The sequence below is a fragment of the Trichomycterus rosablanca genome, chromosome 27 (assembly GCF_030014385.1).
Source record: "Trichomycterus rosablanca isolate fTriRos1 chromosome 27, fTriRos1.hap1, whole genome shotgun sequence".
NCBI lineage: Eukaryota > Metazoa > Chordata > Actinopteri > Siluriformes > Trichomycteridae > Trichomycterus > Trichomycterus rosablanca.
In genome coordinates this window covers 13326485-13342321 of record NC_086014.1, presented here as the reverse complement: position 1 = coordinate 13342321, position 15837 = coordinate 13326485, and the positions used below count along the sequence as shown (strand labels likewise).

At 48.0% G+C, this 15837-nt stretch overlaps 1 protein-coding gene across 3 annotated transcripts in view; it reads right to left on the bottom strand.

The window, feature by feature from the left end:
• Positions 1–15837, bottom strand: part of brsk2b (BR serine/threonine kinase 2b) — a 92435-nt gene that overhangs the window by 34931 nt on the left and 41667 nt on the right. For all 3 annotated transcript variants that reach the window (XM_062989419.1, XM_062989418.1, XM_062989420.1), the window contains exon 2: positions 6206–6300. In XM_062989419.1, coding sequence (XP_062845489.1) covers positions 6206–6300 — 95 coding nt within the window. The remainder of the gene's footprint in view (positions 1–6205; positions 6301–15837) is intronic.

Below are 15837 nucleotides of genomic sequence, written 5' to 3'. Positions count from 1 at the left end.
CCTGTCCCGTATTGTCATGTCCTGTCCCATCCTATGGTCCTGTCCTATCCTGTATTGTCCTGTCTTACGTTGTCCCGTCCTGTATAGTCCTGTTCCATCCCATATCGTCCTGTCCTATATTAACTGGATTGACTGGATCTGTAGATGCCCAGGAATATCTTATAGTTCTGAGATTTGAAATTACGACCATCTGACCGCTTTGTCTTAAGCTATTTGGCTAAATTCGCTCTTCTTATTTTCTCATCTTTGTGTCCAGTAGGTCGAAGCACCACGCCGGTGGTTAGAAACAGGAAATGTTTCACCCGAACGTCGCGTCGAGACCCGCGCGCTATCGCGATCGTTATCCCCAGCTGTCCGCGTAAATCGACCCGGCCGTCACGGTCAGGCTTCGGTGGACGTGAACTACAGTTATAAATCTGCACTAATGGACCTTTTCTGGACTGGACTCATCTCCGTTTGGGTATAACGACCATGACCGGCAGGCTCGGAGGGTCGAGGTCGACCTCGGGGAACAAATAAAACGGTAACACGGCGACTTTATCTGTAGGTTCCTGACCCCTCGGGGTCCGCGCTACTGATAAAACCGTCCGAGTCGGATCTTAGCGTCTGCGCTCACCTAGACAATAAGCTTTAACAAGAAAACACGTATTCTACGTGCGGTATCAAGGTCAAAGACACCCAGGAGAAATGTATAACCTAAAAAAACAACCACATAAAGGAAACTATATAACAAATATCTTAAAGAAAAAAATATATATAATAATTTTAAATAAACTACAAGCTACTTCATGCCAACACTTTAGGAAGGGCCCATTCCTGTTCCAGCCTGTAACCCCATGCACGAAGCAGCAAGCACTATAAAAACTTGGGTTTAATTATCTGACTCTGGTGACTTTTGAAAGGCAGTGATCACCACGGGTAAATGTAAAAATGTTTTGCTCAGCCTGTCAAAAGCTTTTTAGATTAAAGAGACACAGGTTCGAACGCACACTCCAAAATCCTAAGACAATACCTCTCAGAGGAGTGGAGGCTGTTATAGACAAGCAACAAGAACAGCGGTTTGAAAACTAGCTGTTTAACAGGCATTTGATCACGTGTCCACATACTTTTGGCTGGAATCCTTCAGTACGTGGGTGTGAACGTATTTAAGGAATTTAAATGTACTTGTTACACTAGCGGTCGTCGCTCTACACTCACACTGTAACAGTCCAGCGATGAGGAGTAATGCAGTTGTTAGAGACGTGGTCGGTTGCTACAGCAACAGATGCTTTGATTTACACTCGGGACGTCGTAATTAACGACCTCGACCCTTAACGGAGACTCCCATCATGTTTCGTTTACGGAGGGATTCGGGGGCCGCGCGCCGTAATCGATGGCGGTAATTTATTGAAATAACAATTCCCCGATCGGGCTGGATTGATTAGGGGGCCGAAACCGAAAATTAATTCAATTAGCCGGAACACAAACAGCCTTAATAGAAAATGTAACTCATTTATTGTGGCTTATACGACATTTTAATAATTGTGAAGCAAAAGAAGGCTTTTAAATTCACCCTAAAATCACCCTAATTGGACAGGATTATTTTAACACAAGTACATGAGCTCATATACTATATGGACAAAAGTATTGGGACACCCAGTCTATTGAATTCATGTGTTTTCAGGCACGACAGTTGCTAACGGGTGTAATAAATCAACCATATAAAACAAACTATGTGCTTTCAACTTTGCCACAACAGTTTAGGGAAGGTCCTTTCCTGTTCCAGCTCTATAAAGAAACTCCAGCGTCCTGCACAGAGCCCTGACTGACCTCAGCTCCACCCAACAGCTCTGGAATGAACCGGAACGTCGACTGAGGCTTTCTTGACCAACATATAAATAACGTACACAAATTCCCAGGAAGGTATATGCTTTCAACATTGCAGCAACAGTTTAGGGAAGGTCCATCCTGGACTATAAAGAAACTCCAGTGATCTCAGCCTCACTGAACAGCTTTCTTGATCGGTGCCCAGTCGTACAACAAGGACAAATTCCCACAGACATACTTCAAAGTGTTGTGAGAAGCCTTCTCAGAAAAGTGGCTGTTGCTCTTGTTCCAGTGGAAAAGATCACACAGGTGTTGCTCTAGTTTAGTACCGTTTGTTTGGTGTCCAAACACTTGACCATGAGGCGTAGGGTCCGAATACTTTCCGAATCCACTCTATATTTTATCTGGTTGTTGTGAACACGTCGATGTTGCTCGGTGACTGCAGGTCAGAGGTGAACGTGTGGTTTCTGTGCTGTGTTTGGAGTTATTGTTTTAGACGACGGTGATGTGAGATCTGTGAGAGTGAAGCAGATGAAGACATCAGTGATGGAAGTGGAAGCGAGATGGGCGTGAGGAGGTAATGAAAGAAGAAGCGCCTCGTGGCGCGCCGCGGCGGGGAGAACGGCGAGCGAGCGGCTGATGAATCACAGCCGAAGCTAATCGCGTTATCTCTACTCGACGATGACACCGCCATCATTCTCCCCCCCGCCCCGCCCTGCCACGCCGTTTCTCTCGGCTCAGTGAAAGCTTCCCTCTCTACACGCGACATCTGAACAAAAGAAACGAGTAGTGGTGCGCGGCCACGCCCCTCCCTTAATCAAATACGTGAAAGAAATTATTCGCTTCAGGCTCTGCACAGGCAGGTTGGGCGTTCCTGTATTTCGGGCACCAGGTACTCGAGATCTCAGCACTGTCGCTTGTCTACGTACTTGTGCTCATGCTTTGTATAGTTAGTGCTCCCGGAGTTGTTCTGGCGCCGCCGCGTGCCCGATCCCTCCCTGACGGCGCGGCCGTTAACTAAAAGCTTTAGCACTCAGCGACTCTCGCGGTGCAGCTTGGGAAATTACAAAAGCATCACGATCCCAAAACCAATTTTAGCGCCTGGATGGAATTCCCAGACCCGTGCTTGCTCAGCAAAACCTTCATGAAGAAACTGAGAGCAATTTGTCGTCCTTTTTTCCGCTCGCACTCTTTTGACTAAATAGGCACAAATTCCCACAGACGTACTTCCAAGTCTTGTGAGAATTTCTCTCCGAAGAGCGGCTGTTGCTCTAGCTAAAACAAAGCTGATCACACAGAGATCACTTGCTTTTAATAGCATCTGTTTTTGAAATGGGACGTCCGAAGGCAGCACATTTGGGCACAAATTCCCACAGACATACTCCCTAGCCGCTATATGCCAACTCCTCTGTGTTAATCAAGCGCGTGCAATCGTAGCGGGCGGCGTCATCCATCACGCGTCCTCCTCCGTCTCACCACGATTTCCCGCACTGCAGCGTGGCACCCGTTCAAATCCCCGGTTATCAGCTCCCCGCAGGTACCCGCCGCGTACCGCCGCCCCCCCTCCCCGTTTCTCCCATCTGTCTCCCGGGAGACGAGCGGCTCCGTTTCAGAAATGTTAGCCATGCCCCCGGGACCGGCTGTGTCCCGAATCACCTGCCGACTGCTGATTCGATCGCCCTTCGTGTCCGTCATCTTCCTCCTTCACCCGCGGGGTCACGGCGGGCCGCGCGCTCATGACCCGGGCTGACCGCTTCTGACGTGGACAGCTGCTGACCGGAGCGCGAGAGGCTTTCACGACGGAAGAGGAAGCTGAAACTCTCAGATCAGGGTTGAACGAATCAGCCCTTATCAAAACAGCCCCCCAAAACTCTCAGGTCCTTATCAAACAGGGGCCCCAAAACTCTCAGGTCTTGAACGATAAAGGGGTGAACAATTCGGTCCTTCCCAAAAGGGCAGTTTTAATACGTTGGCTGGGGCGGAGCCGGGGCTGGTCTTAATATTTTGGATGATCTGTGTGATGTCCTGCTGGTTCTGGGATATAATTATGTTACAGTGGTGTTAAAAAGTATTTGCCCCCCTTTTCCAGTCGCCTTTTGGAAATATTTGTATGTAAATTCGTCATTATCTCCCTGTAAAGCGACCGTGGACTCGGTGTGGATTCGGTGTGGACTCGGCGTGAGGTCCGTTCTCGTTCCTCTGGGGGAGAATGAGCTCAGGTTGAATTCTGACGTGACCCTCATTAGTGCCGCCTCACAGTCAGTCAGTTTTTTTTCGGCGTGTATGAAAATGCCAGAGACGACTTCATTAACTCAGGAGGGGCCCGACAGGCCAGAGCTGCTCTCCGGGAGCCCCGTGTTCTTAAATGCCAAAGTACTGATCTGCCTACGAAACGACCTGACACTCAACATCACACACACACACACACACACTCAACATCACACACACATATACACACGCACGCACTCACAATACACACACATGCACGCAAACACTACGGAGATGATGCCAAAGTACTGATCTGTGTACGAAACGACCTGACACTTAACATCACACACACACACGTGTACAGACACACACACACACACACACACACACACACACTACAGAGATGATGCCTAGAGAAAGATATACAGCTATGTCTTGGTCTTAGTTGGTATGGGTCTTGTCTTAGTCTTAGTTGGTATGGGTCTTGATTATGTCTTGGTCTTAGTTGGTATGAGTCTTGTCCTGGTCTTAGTTGGTATGGGTCTTGTCTTGGTCTTAGTTGGTATGGGTCTTGATTATGTCTTGGTCTTAGTTGGTATGGGTCTTGATTATGTCTTGGTCTTAGTTGGTATGGGTCTTGGTTGGGATGACTCATGGCCTACAACTTTTGTCTTGGACTACATTCTAGGGATGTATCTTGCTAGTTTGGTCATAACCATTGGTGTAGGTCATGTTTGGATTGTGGTTGGTGTGGTCCTTGGGTGCATCTTGGTCTCATGGTATTTGCTGGCATGATGCAGATCTGACAGATTCATATTAGGTTTGAAAAAAACATCTCATTTAAAGATCTCACACGTGGATCCCACAAGACCTTGAGTAATAGAGGAAATCGGCACAGAGCGCTGTAGTTCCAGCTCCTGCAGAATGTTCCAGAAGATGCTAGAGCAGAACAGCCTGGGGACTCCAATCAGATCAGATGACTTGATCAAATCTCACATCCAATTACAGCCAACGACTGAATCAACACTAAGTCATGATCGGGCCTCCAATCCTCCAGGAGTTAACGAGCCATTAGGAGCTTAATGAGGCCGATACGATGAGGGTCAGAGACGGGAAGGAAATAGTGATGAGTGGGTCAGAAGTTTGAGGTTTTGCTTCTCTTCTGACCTCACCCTTTTGTTAGCATGGAAAGAGGAGCGTCAGCAGAAACAGACAGAGCCAGTAATTGAGAGTGAATCGCTTGTTTCGCTGATTCTGCAGACCTTTCCTGAGGAGCATCACTGGGGGGCTGTTACAGCGGGGGGGACACTCATATTTAGACGATGATGTTCAGAAACATTCAAACAAACCCATAAACAGGATTAATCCAGTTCACAAGCGCAGGTCACACCCTGAAGTGTAGAGAATAAAGAGTGATTATGAGACTGTTAGGGAGGGGAGGGGAACTCTGAGAGTATTAGGCTGTTCTCCAGATACCCCGAATACTGGATTCCTTCTACCTCCCAAAATTCCCAGTTTGTAAGTGAGCTGGCAGATCAGAAGACCTCCTCTCTGGATTCCTCTCTTCTTCCTACCTGGTGGCTCCATCCTCAGCACCCAAACCATCTCAATCTGGCTTCCCTAAACTGGTCTCCAAATTCTCCTACCTTGCATCGTTTCAAATCTTGCCCGTCCTCGTCAGTTCCAACGATAGTCTCTGATAGTCTCAGCGCAGTCTGATCCACACGTTTGATTCGATGCAGGTTTTACGTCAGATGCCCTTCCCGTCCCAACCCTTCCTTTTTTTCCTGCACTAACAGTCCCGCTGTTTATACGGTACAGGTAAGCGTGAAGCGTATGAAAGAGCAGCGCTCGGGGGCAGCGCCAAATTGCATCCACTTTTCCATCGATTAAACTGAAATCAGTCGCATCTGGCTGTTCGGAGGTGCGCCGACTGCATCCCATAAAAACCAATTATCCTTAATCAGATTACCGGCCGTTCATTTCCCATCAGACTCCGGGCACGCTTCTGTAAAACACCTCAATTAGTCCCAACACATGGAGGTGTGAGGTCTGCGCTACCGGTACGGGCGTGTAGAAACGAGTACAGCCGGTGTGTGTGTGTGTGTGTGTGTGTGTGTGTGGTTCAAATGTATGCTATATGGACAAAAGTATTGGGACACCACTTTATAGGATCGTCGTATGTCCTTACCTTCATCAACACCGACTCGCTGAGCTTCTCCCTGTTCACGATCTTTATGGCGACTTTCTGACACGTGACACAATGAACCCCCAACTTCACCAAACCTAAAACCAAAAGACAGAAGAAAAAAAAACAGTCAGGCATCAAAAACACGCAGAAGAGCGTCGGCGGTAATAAAGATCCTCTCTCGGCTCTTTCATCCTGAACAGAAATGGTACTTTCCGTCATGCGTAAAATAAAAAAGCGCGGTAAATGTCAGGTAGCATGAACACAAACAAGACCGGATCAATCAGGGAAATCCCTACAAGAGGGACCCGCTCGGAGCCTGGAGGGACGCGGGCGCGAACCGAACCCTCTTCAAATGCCACAGCTTTGCATCCTTTTATTAGCTTCATAAATTTTTGCATCGCGCTGCATATCAAACCCTCACCTTCTCTGCGGGGTTACCCATAAGGCCGAGGGGCGGGACGCTCCGGCGCCTCTTTCATCCCTTTGTGTGGTTGCGGCCTGAAGGGCGGGGTACGGCGCTGGACCTTATTCCACGTCGGAGACCCGGCGTCCCCGGGACTGATGAATATTTTATCTCCTCAGGACCGACTTCAAAACATACACTGTGTGGACAAAAGTATTCCGACACCTTTTTCTTTTATTAATTATTTTTTATTTTATATGCTTCCAACTTTGCAGCAACAGTTTAGGGAAGGTCCTTTCCTGTTCCAGCATGTCTGTCCCCCTGTGCAGAAAGCCCCGCTCAACACCTTTGGGACGAACTGGAACACCGACATCAGTGTCCAGCCATACAGATGCTGTCACAGACATACTTCAAAGTCTTGTGAAAAGCCTTCTCAGAAGAGCGGCTGCTATTTTGATACCGTTTCTTTGTGGTGTCCAAATACTTTCTGAATCCTGACCTCAGCTTTACTGACCAGCTCTGGAATGAACCTCAACATCAACGTAGGGTTTCCTGACCAGCCATACAAACGCTCTCTGACCGAATGGGCACAAATTCCCACAGACATAGTTCAAATTCTAATGAGAAGCCTTCACAAAAGAGCGGCTGTTGTTCTAGCTGAACAGATCACAAAGACGTCACTCTGTTTTAACAGCGTTTGAGATAGGATTGGTAGCTCAGAAGTTAAGGTTGTCGGTTTAAGCCCCTCCACTGCCAAGTTGCCACTGTTGGACCCCCAAGCAAGGATCCTAATTCTCAGGAGGGACGTTCTGATTCCTTGTGGAGTCTATGTTTCACAAATCAACCATCAGCAGCATGCAATTCATTACTTAATTTATTTATTTTGTTCAGACACATTGGCCGGCATTGCACTGGGCAGCGAGCGGCACGAGCTTCTGTTTCGCAGTGGAAGCTTCCAGAAATTCGTGCTTTCAGCAGCTGTGCACGAAATCAAACAGAAACATAAAACGTCCCTCCTGGCACGACGTGGAAACGCTGGATGGGAAAAAGCAGAAAACACACCAGCTCTGTTGAAAAGCTGTTGCTGATTTGGATTTCGGTCAAACGCTCGAGCGTACGAGTGAAATCCAAAAGAATAATGAAGCACGTGTTCGCCAGGAAGCCACTGGAAGACCAGCATCGATGTATCTGTCGCACCAGCTCATACTGGACAGTGATACGGGCTCTCAAGTGCTGAAGCAAAACAAACTATCTAATCATCCGGAGGCTGGAATTAAAACACTGACCATTTTATACGCCATCTATCTGTGGCTAGGAGACAAGAGCTGACCAGCCCTGAAGAGACAATCAAACCCACTGTATCGATCATGTGACGCTAGCTAATAGCAGGCAGGCTAATAGTGTGATCAATTCAAGATGCCTGTGATGGATGGGGAGGGGGGATCTAGGGAGCTGGTACTACTGAGAATCACCAGCATAGGGAGGCAGGACCCAACAGCAGAACGTGGCAAAAAAGGGACTGAGAACCTAGAAAGTGCTAGATGGATCCTGCGACCACAGTCAGCCCACCAGCTACTCGATCCACCAACCAGCTGACATGCAGCCGAGAAACCGAATGCTTCTCCCTACAAGCTAAGCTATAAACAAATAAAGACATGCCTTTGAAGTGAGGAGTTGACTCGTGATTATAATATATATTTATAATTATTAATTAAAAATTGACCACTAGTCTGCTGGGTGGGAAAAGACAGAACTAAAAAGTGGGCTTTGACACTTTGGAGATCAGCGTCCGACCTGCCTCATGGGCGAATCCAACGAAATGTGGGCGAATAAGGAGGGGTCGTGGACTGTACACGCGTCGTAGAGAGCGTGTGTAAGGTAAATATACCCTGCTCGGACACCGCTGTGGTCCCCTGCAGCAGAAGACTAACTGGACACAAAAAGTTGGGAGAAAAAAGGAGAAATTGCAGAAATAAGACAGTAAAAACCTTCACTGTTGATGGAACACCCACTCGTCTGTCCATTCATCTGTCCGTCATTATTAATCATCATCTCTCAGACAGGTCTAGAGATGGTATCCAAACGAAAGGATCTGCTGAGCACTTTGTCTCGGTGATGAGAACCCACCGTCGTGATGAAGATCACAAAGCTCTCGGACCGCCGGCAGCACCAAAAACCCACCGTGTTAAACCTCATCCTCGGTGCTTTTTACCCCGCCTGCGTTTTGGCAGTCAAAACCTTTCAATTACGCCTTTTTATAGATTCTGCCTGAAGGACGGGGGCGTCAGGAGATCTTCATCCTCCCACACACACACGGCGTGTTGCAGCGGGGATAGCCGTGGGTCCTCCGCAGGACTGTAAGGGCTATTTTTACCGGAACAGACTCGCGTTTCTGCGCGCTGCATTTTTAATGTTGGCCCTTATCGTTGGTGTGTCGTGCCAATGTTGCCCATGAGGGGGGTATTTCTGATTTTCTGATCTGTGCAGATCTGGGTCGTTTTTTTCCCTAGATGGAAGATGGAGAAAAAGTGCTTCTTTTTTGGAAGTTTTGGAAAGATTTACAGCAATGTGGAAGCTTATATGGCAGCAAGTCAGATGATGTTTACATTACGTTTACATTTGTGGCGTTCTGATTCCTTGTGGAGTCCATGTTTCACATCACAGAACTGATTAAAAAAATAGAATGGAATGCCAGACACCTCGGTGAAGTGGAGGAACTCGGAGATCAGTGTGTTACTCTCCATGCGCAAGACCGGCCTCGCTTGGGAATCCACCAAAATAAGGATGAATAAGAGGGGGTCGGTGGAGGGAGCGTGTGTCCGACAAATATTGGTCTTCCACTGCTGGGGACACTGATCGTGTCCGAGGAGGGTCCACCGACCCCTGTTCATTCGCACACATTTCGGTGGATCCGTGCGTGTCTCAAGTATGGAGAGTCACACGCTGATCTCCGAGTTCCTCCACGTCTGTATGGGCACAAATTCCCATACATAAACGTCCTTAGACATAGACGTAGTCTTGTAAAAAGCCTTCTCGGATCACACAGAGGTCGCTTTATTTTAATATCATTTGTTTTTGTATAATGCTTATGATCACATGTCCAAATACTTTCAGCCATAGAATATACTGTATATGAACATCATTTAATTTAAATAAAAGTTCATTTAAAAATGTATAAAAGTATATTCAAATTCTGTTTGAATACAGCTCCAACTTTTTTTGGAACCGAGGTTTGTAAAAAGACGACTTTTGTTGCGTGTTGATTTAAGCAGGTCGGTCTCCGCCTAACATCCAATTAAAACGTTGACTCTTTATGAACGTTTGTCATAATATTAGCAACAAAACCTCATCGAGAAATTGATTTCTTTCCCCCCAGACTTTGAGAAAAGCCATTCGGAGGCTCAGTGACGCGCCATCTGGGGCTGCCAATGGCGTGATTGATCACCTAATCCCGAAATAAATCGTACATGCTGCACAGATTGAATAAATGGAAACAGGACCGCGAACAAACCCCACCGTACCTCTACCATCACTTTATAAAGAAAAAATTTAACTAGAGAAATGATCTGTAGGCGTCGTTACTGTGGGTGTCGTTACCAAAATGGACTTCTCTTCGTTGAGTTCATGGTGATGTGGCTGCGCTCGCACCTTAAGCCATGATGTCTTAATACAGCCGCCTGTCGGAGACTCAATCCGAAATGCCATCTGCTTATTGCAAATGAATAGACATAATGGAACTCGCCTCAGGGCAGACAGTGGCTCCCTGCGATGCTAGCCACCCCCCTCCACCACCCCTCAAAAATTCCCATTTCCTTTCCTTCCACCGACTCACTGAAATGCAAAGTAAGGAAGTAAAAGGCACCACAGGCAAGATGTGAGATCATCATAATAACCATCATAATATTTCTGTTACATGGAATATATTTGGTTAATGCATCCAAAAAAGCCATTTTATCACAGATTGTAGCGGATAACGCTAATTATTTTCGGTAAATCCCGAAATCTCATCTCCCGCGGCGATCGTTTAATACTCAGTCGAGCCTGCTCCTCATCCTCAGAGGCTCGGAGAATCAACGAACTGGTGATTCCCAGAGCCATTCCTAATGCCTTCTGATCCGAGCGGGGTTCACGCGTTACAAAAGGACGCGGCGAGCTAGTGAGCCATCCGGTCCGAGAGGCAATTTTCCAGCTGCCCCCGCCGGCAGCACTGAATACGTGTTTATCGCCCCTGAACTTATGCCAACGGGAGCCAAATACGTCCCCCAGTGCTCGGCTCTCATCGCTGCCGGATGGTCTGGACTGAAAATGACCAGGATTCTGGCTCGGAACTAACAGAAGCAATTAAAATTTTAGGAGGCAATTAGGTCTGGCTGTATTTCTAACGAGGTGGGAGCATAAAAGCAGTGATGGAATAACTGAAAATCTGGTCCTGTAGAAAATCAGAGAATTTCTTGCAAAACAGGAGCAAGAAGAGACGAGGCCACGGCCGTCAGTGACCGGGAGTACAAGTGAGCGATGGCACTGCTGGCATCTCGTCTCCCTTATAGATCAACATGCAACACTAGCCAATCAAATTAAGTTAGCTGCCTTCTGTAAGTGCGACGATTCGCCCGTGACTGTGCTTGATCTGCACCTCACAAGGTGCTACAGCCCCCTAATTAGAGATGTGATCTACTGGAGTGTTAATCCAGATGTTAATGAAGCCAGTGGTTGCTCTATTTCTCTCTCTCTCCCCCAATTTTAGCGTAGCCAATCAGTCTTCCACTGCAAGAGACCCTGATCGTGTCTGCGGCTCCCTCTGACACGTGTGTGGTCCCCCCAACCCTTTCTTATCCCCCTACGTGAGGCCAGTCTCACGTATGTAGAGTCATGCGCTGATCTCCACGTTCCTCCACTTCTGTACAGGCGCCTCTGGCTACTAACCAAGGTCCTTATACAACGTCAAAGAGCGAGGTCCCCTTTATACTAGACTAGCTGCCAGTTTTGTCTGCTGCAGTGTCTGCACTACCGATTGTGGCTGCTAGGGGCGCCCAGCCGACCGGTAGCAGAGCTGAGATTCGAACATCATCCTATTACAGATTGTCCACCAAAAAGTATTTTTAATTATAATTTCACATCATTCCAACCTCAAATCAACAAAACCAGGAGCTGGACTGCGTTCAGAATCACCGCAATACCAACATCAGTCCGGTCTGAGCTGTTAGAGCGGTAACGCGGCTAGCTAGGCGTCCCCAGGCAGGCCGTTAGCACGCTCCAGACACAATGACTGAAAAGACGTAAGACTGCCAGGGTCTGAGTATGATGAGCTGTCAGCTGGTCATTACGGCGCTATCGTTAAGCCCATCGACGTCTCACTTAAGAATCGCCTGACGCCACGGCGGCTCGGCCTGGATCGATGTTTCAGCAGCGGCTAGCTCGTTTTATCCATATTTTTATTAACCAGATCTGGCTCTCGACCCGCCGTGGTGCTTTTTGTTCTCGCTCTCGTTCCTCTGAAGCCTCGCTGAGAGCTCTGTGAGGTAACGACGGATGAAACATACCGGTGAGTGCATGAACAGATGCAAAGTCTTATCTTCCGCGCTGGACATTTTCTGCTGTCCAGCGAGGTCGGGTTAGGACAGGAAGGATTAGGAGGACGCTGCGGAGGGATACAGTGAGAAGGGCATGGTGTGGTCAGGGTGACTGGACAGGGAGATGAACGATCCGCTGTGGACACACCTAACTGGCTAACTGACCCCAACCCTGTTCTACAAGATCGCCGTCCAACCTGGAAGTTGTAGCTTAGTGGTTAAGGTACTAAACTAGTAAGCAGAAGGTCTTACCACTGCCAGGTTGCCACTGTTGGGCCCTTGAGCAAGGCCCTCAACCCTCAATTGCTTAGACTGTAAGTTGCTTTGGATAAAAGCGTCTGCTAAATGTAAGAAAATTCCCACAGTCATGTTCCTGAGCTCGCACTTTTGGGACAGGGTGGAGCTTTGTGGTATCAGTCGGAAGATTGTCAGTTCAAATCCCCCTAACCCTGTCTGCTACATGTATGCGGACCCCCACAACCCCGCTTAACAACCCTGGCATCATTTCTACGCAGCACCTAATAAATCCAGCGCCTCACATGACGTGATCGATGGCACGTGGAATTAGATTAGAGACAGTCACTTACAGCGGCCGGAGAACTATCGACCCGCTCTCTGTTAGCGTCCCCAGATTTACCACGGTGACACCTCGTCCGCCCTCACCCGCCCTCGGGCACGGCCGATCGACTCGTCCGCTCGCCGCGCCTCCGCCCGATGAGCTATCGATTAACTGACTGTTTCTTTTCGGATGAGATTTAGGCCGATCGGATCAGAGCGGCGGCGGCTTACGCTGAAAATAATCTGATTTCTTATTTCACTTTTTATTCAGTCGGTACATTCATCATGGAAACGTGCTCACAGCAGAAAAAAAACCGGCAAAAGATCCGCCGCAGAGCCGAAAGTATGTGGACACATGACCGGTCAACATAGTCGATCGTCCAGCCAGCGCTTCTCATATAAAGCCTCGACCAGACGTGAGGAAAAACCTCACCCGACCCTCTCTTCCTCAGACACAGCCGACTGAGTCTTTGGACACCCAGTTTGGAAGATGGAGCTGTCTGTGTTGGTGGGCTAATCAGAATCAGAACCCCACCACAACCCTGACCAGGTGGTAAAACAGACAATTAATAAATGTACAGGTAAAGGATGGTATTTGGAACACAACAGCTCTTTACACTTGATGCTGGGCAGTGTGAGCTTAGTGGTTGAGGTACTGGACTAGTAATTAGAAGTTTGCTGGTTCAAGCCAAGTTGCCACTGTTGGGCCCCTGAGAAAGGCACTTAAACCTAAACCTAAATTGCTCTAATTGTGTTTAAATGTAATAGCAACAAACCCGACTCCCCACGCCCCGCTCGCTCATTTTTCAATCAGATCTGCTCCTCACCGCCGGAGCACTCGGCCTAGAAGTGGAACGAGGGGGTGAAACGGAAAAAAGAGACGCCGCTCGGGCTTCAATTACGGGTGTTCATGCGGCGTCACGAACGGGAAAGCACCGGCGCATCGCGTCCGCCGATAAGGAAATGAGGAGATGCTCTTCGGTTCCTCTGAGTTTATTCCCGCGAGGCAGCGAACACGAACGGCGTCGTTACAAGCTTTCCGTCCCTTCCTCCCTCGCCTCGCCGTCCCTTCCTCCCTCGCCACGCCTCACCTCACCTCGCCGTGGCTTCCTCCAGAGCTTTTGCTTCACCCTGACCTCCCTGTAAGTGCTTTCGGAGCGTGTGTGTACACGGCTGCTCGTGTGTGTGAACACTACAGATTGGCGCAGTGCTACAGTGAGGTTAGCAGGTTAGCATGTTAATACCTCTGTGCTATAGTGGGATGGGGGGGTGGCTGGGGTCTCAGTGACATTGTCCTCCCCCAGGAGAACAAAATAAAGAGTCGTTGAAGACAGAGGACATACAGAAGGAGATAAATTACAGGAACACTGGGTAGAGAGGGCTACAATCTGAAATGGGAACTATCCAAAGCAACAGTACTCAGGACTGGTCAGCGATTGGTCGTTTATTTATACCATAACTAGATACTAAATAATAGAACAGAGACATAGTCTATAGGTGTTACAGTGACCCTCTGTTGTGTCCAGATTTTGGATTCCTAAAAACATGAAAACGACTCTCGTCTCTGAGACTTTGACACACTTGCTCTGATTCATCCTCTCAGCAGCGGCAGCGCAGATCCAGCGTCCACATTCCTTATTAATCAGCTAATTAAAGCGGTTCACTCCGCCTATCTGAAAGAGAGATGATGAATGAAGAGGAAAAATCAGGACGAGTCTCCGGAGGACGAGCAAGGAGGGAACGACGGAGGCAAAGAAGGACGGAGGAATCTGGTACAAACAAACATAATATCCATAATAACAGGTCCTACAGGCCCCGGTGCAAAAAACACACGTCTCCTGTACACAAATCGCTTAAATAAACTCGTTAGAGGTGCTTTTGAAGCGCGGTGGAGGACGTTCACTCACAGGGGCCGAATAAAGATGTCAGTGGGTCTGATCAGCACGGATCTCCACGTCCTGTGAGCCCCGATGCGACCGAACCCCTGCGATGTGCAGACAATTAAAAAAGACAAACGGGCGCTGGACTGGCACAGCATGCGGCCTAATGCGCCGGACCACCAGTTGAGAGTCAAGCTCAAGCCTGTGACAACTGACCGGTCAGCGCTTTACAGACACTAAAGGAGAAAAGACAGGACGGCAGGTCAACATTCATGTCGCTGTCTAACTGAGACCACAATAAAATATTTTAACAAATGTAAGAAGTAATAAAGAGTTTGAAGGTTCTGTGTCTAGCATTCAGGTATGCACTGTTCTCTTGGTGGATTAGAGAACACCCTAAACAGAATGTTCTGGAGAAACACTGTCCAGCAAGATGTGCTAAAGCAGGGACGTCCAAACTACACCCCGTATTTTAGAAATCAAATTAAACGTGGCTAAACTATTAAGCAGATTGTATGGATCGTATTTGCATATTTTTACTCAATCTGGCGCCCATCAAGAAAGGTTTGGACACCCCTGTGCTAATGGGTGCAGATCCAAAATAATGGGTCAGAGGTTCCCTTTATGGGCATATCAATAAAATTTGGTATACGGTCGCCTCACAGCAAGAAGGTCCTGGGTTCGATTCCCAGGTGGAGCATGTTTGCATGTTCTCCACAGACTAGGCGTCTACTCAAGCAATTATTGGCTCATCAGTTGGGTTTGATGCCAGAGTGAGCGAATCCTCATAACTGGTGCAATGATGACCTCTGCTGGCTGATCGATGGTGCTGCACAGAGACAGGGGATCATGGGGATCAGTGCGTGACTCTCCGTGCGCGATACGGATCTCCATATGAACTCGTCTTGTGCTGGTAAAAAGAAGTGGTCGGCTACTGCACACGTGTCGGAGGGGTTGTGTGTTAATCACGGCTCTCCTCGGCCAGGAGTGGAGGTCAGATTGGGAGGAAAATTGGGGAAGAATAGTGGTCTATGATAAACCATAAATAAATAAAGCATGGCTGTAATATTTCTATCATATTATCGTATGACTGTGTATTAGAACACGACCGTAAGCCGTGTAGAGTTTTGTGTGCAGTGGTACCCAGATGTGGAGGAACGTTACAGACTTCCCCTTTAATCATACAGATTTTCTATCTCACACACACACACACACACACAC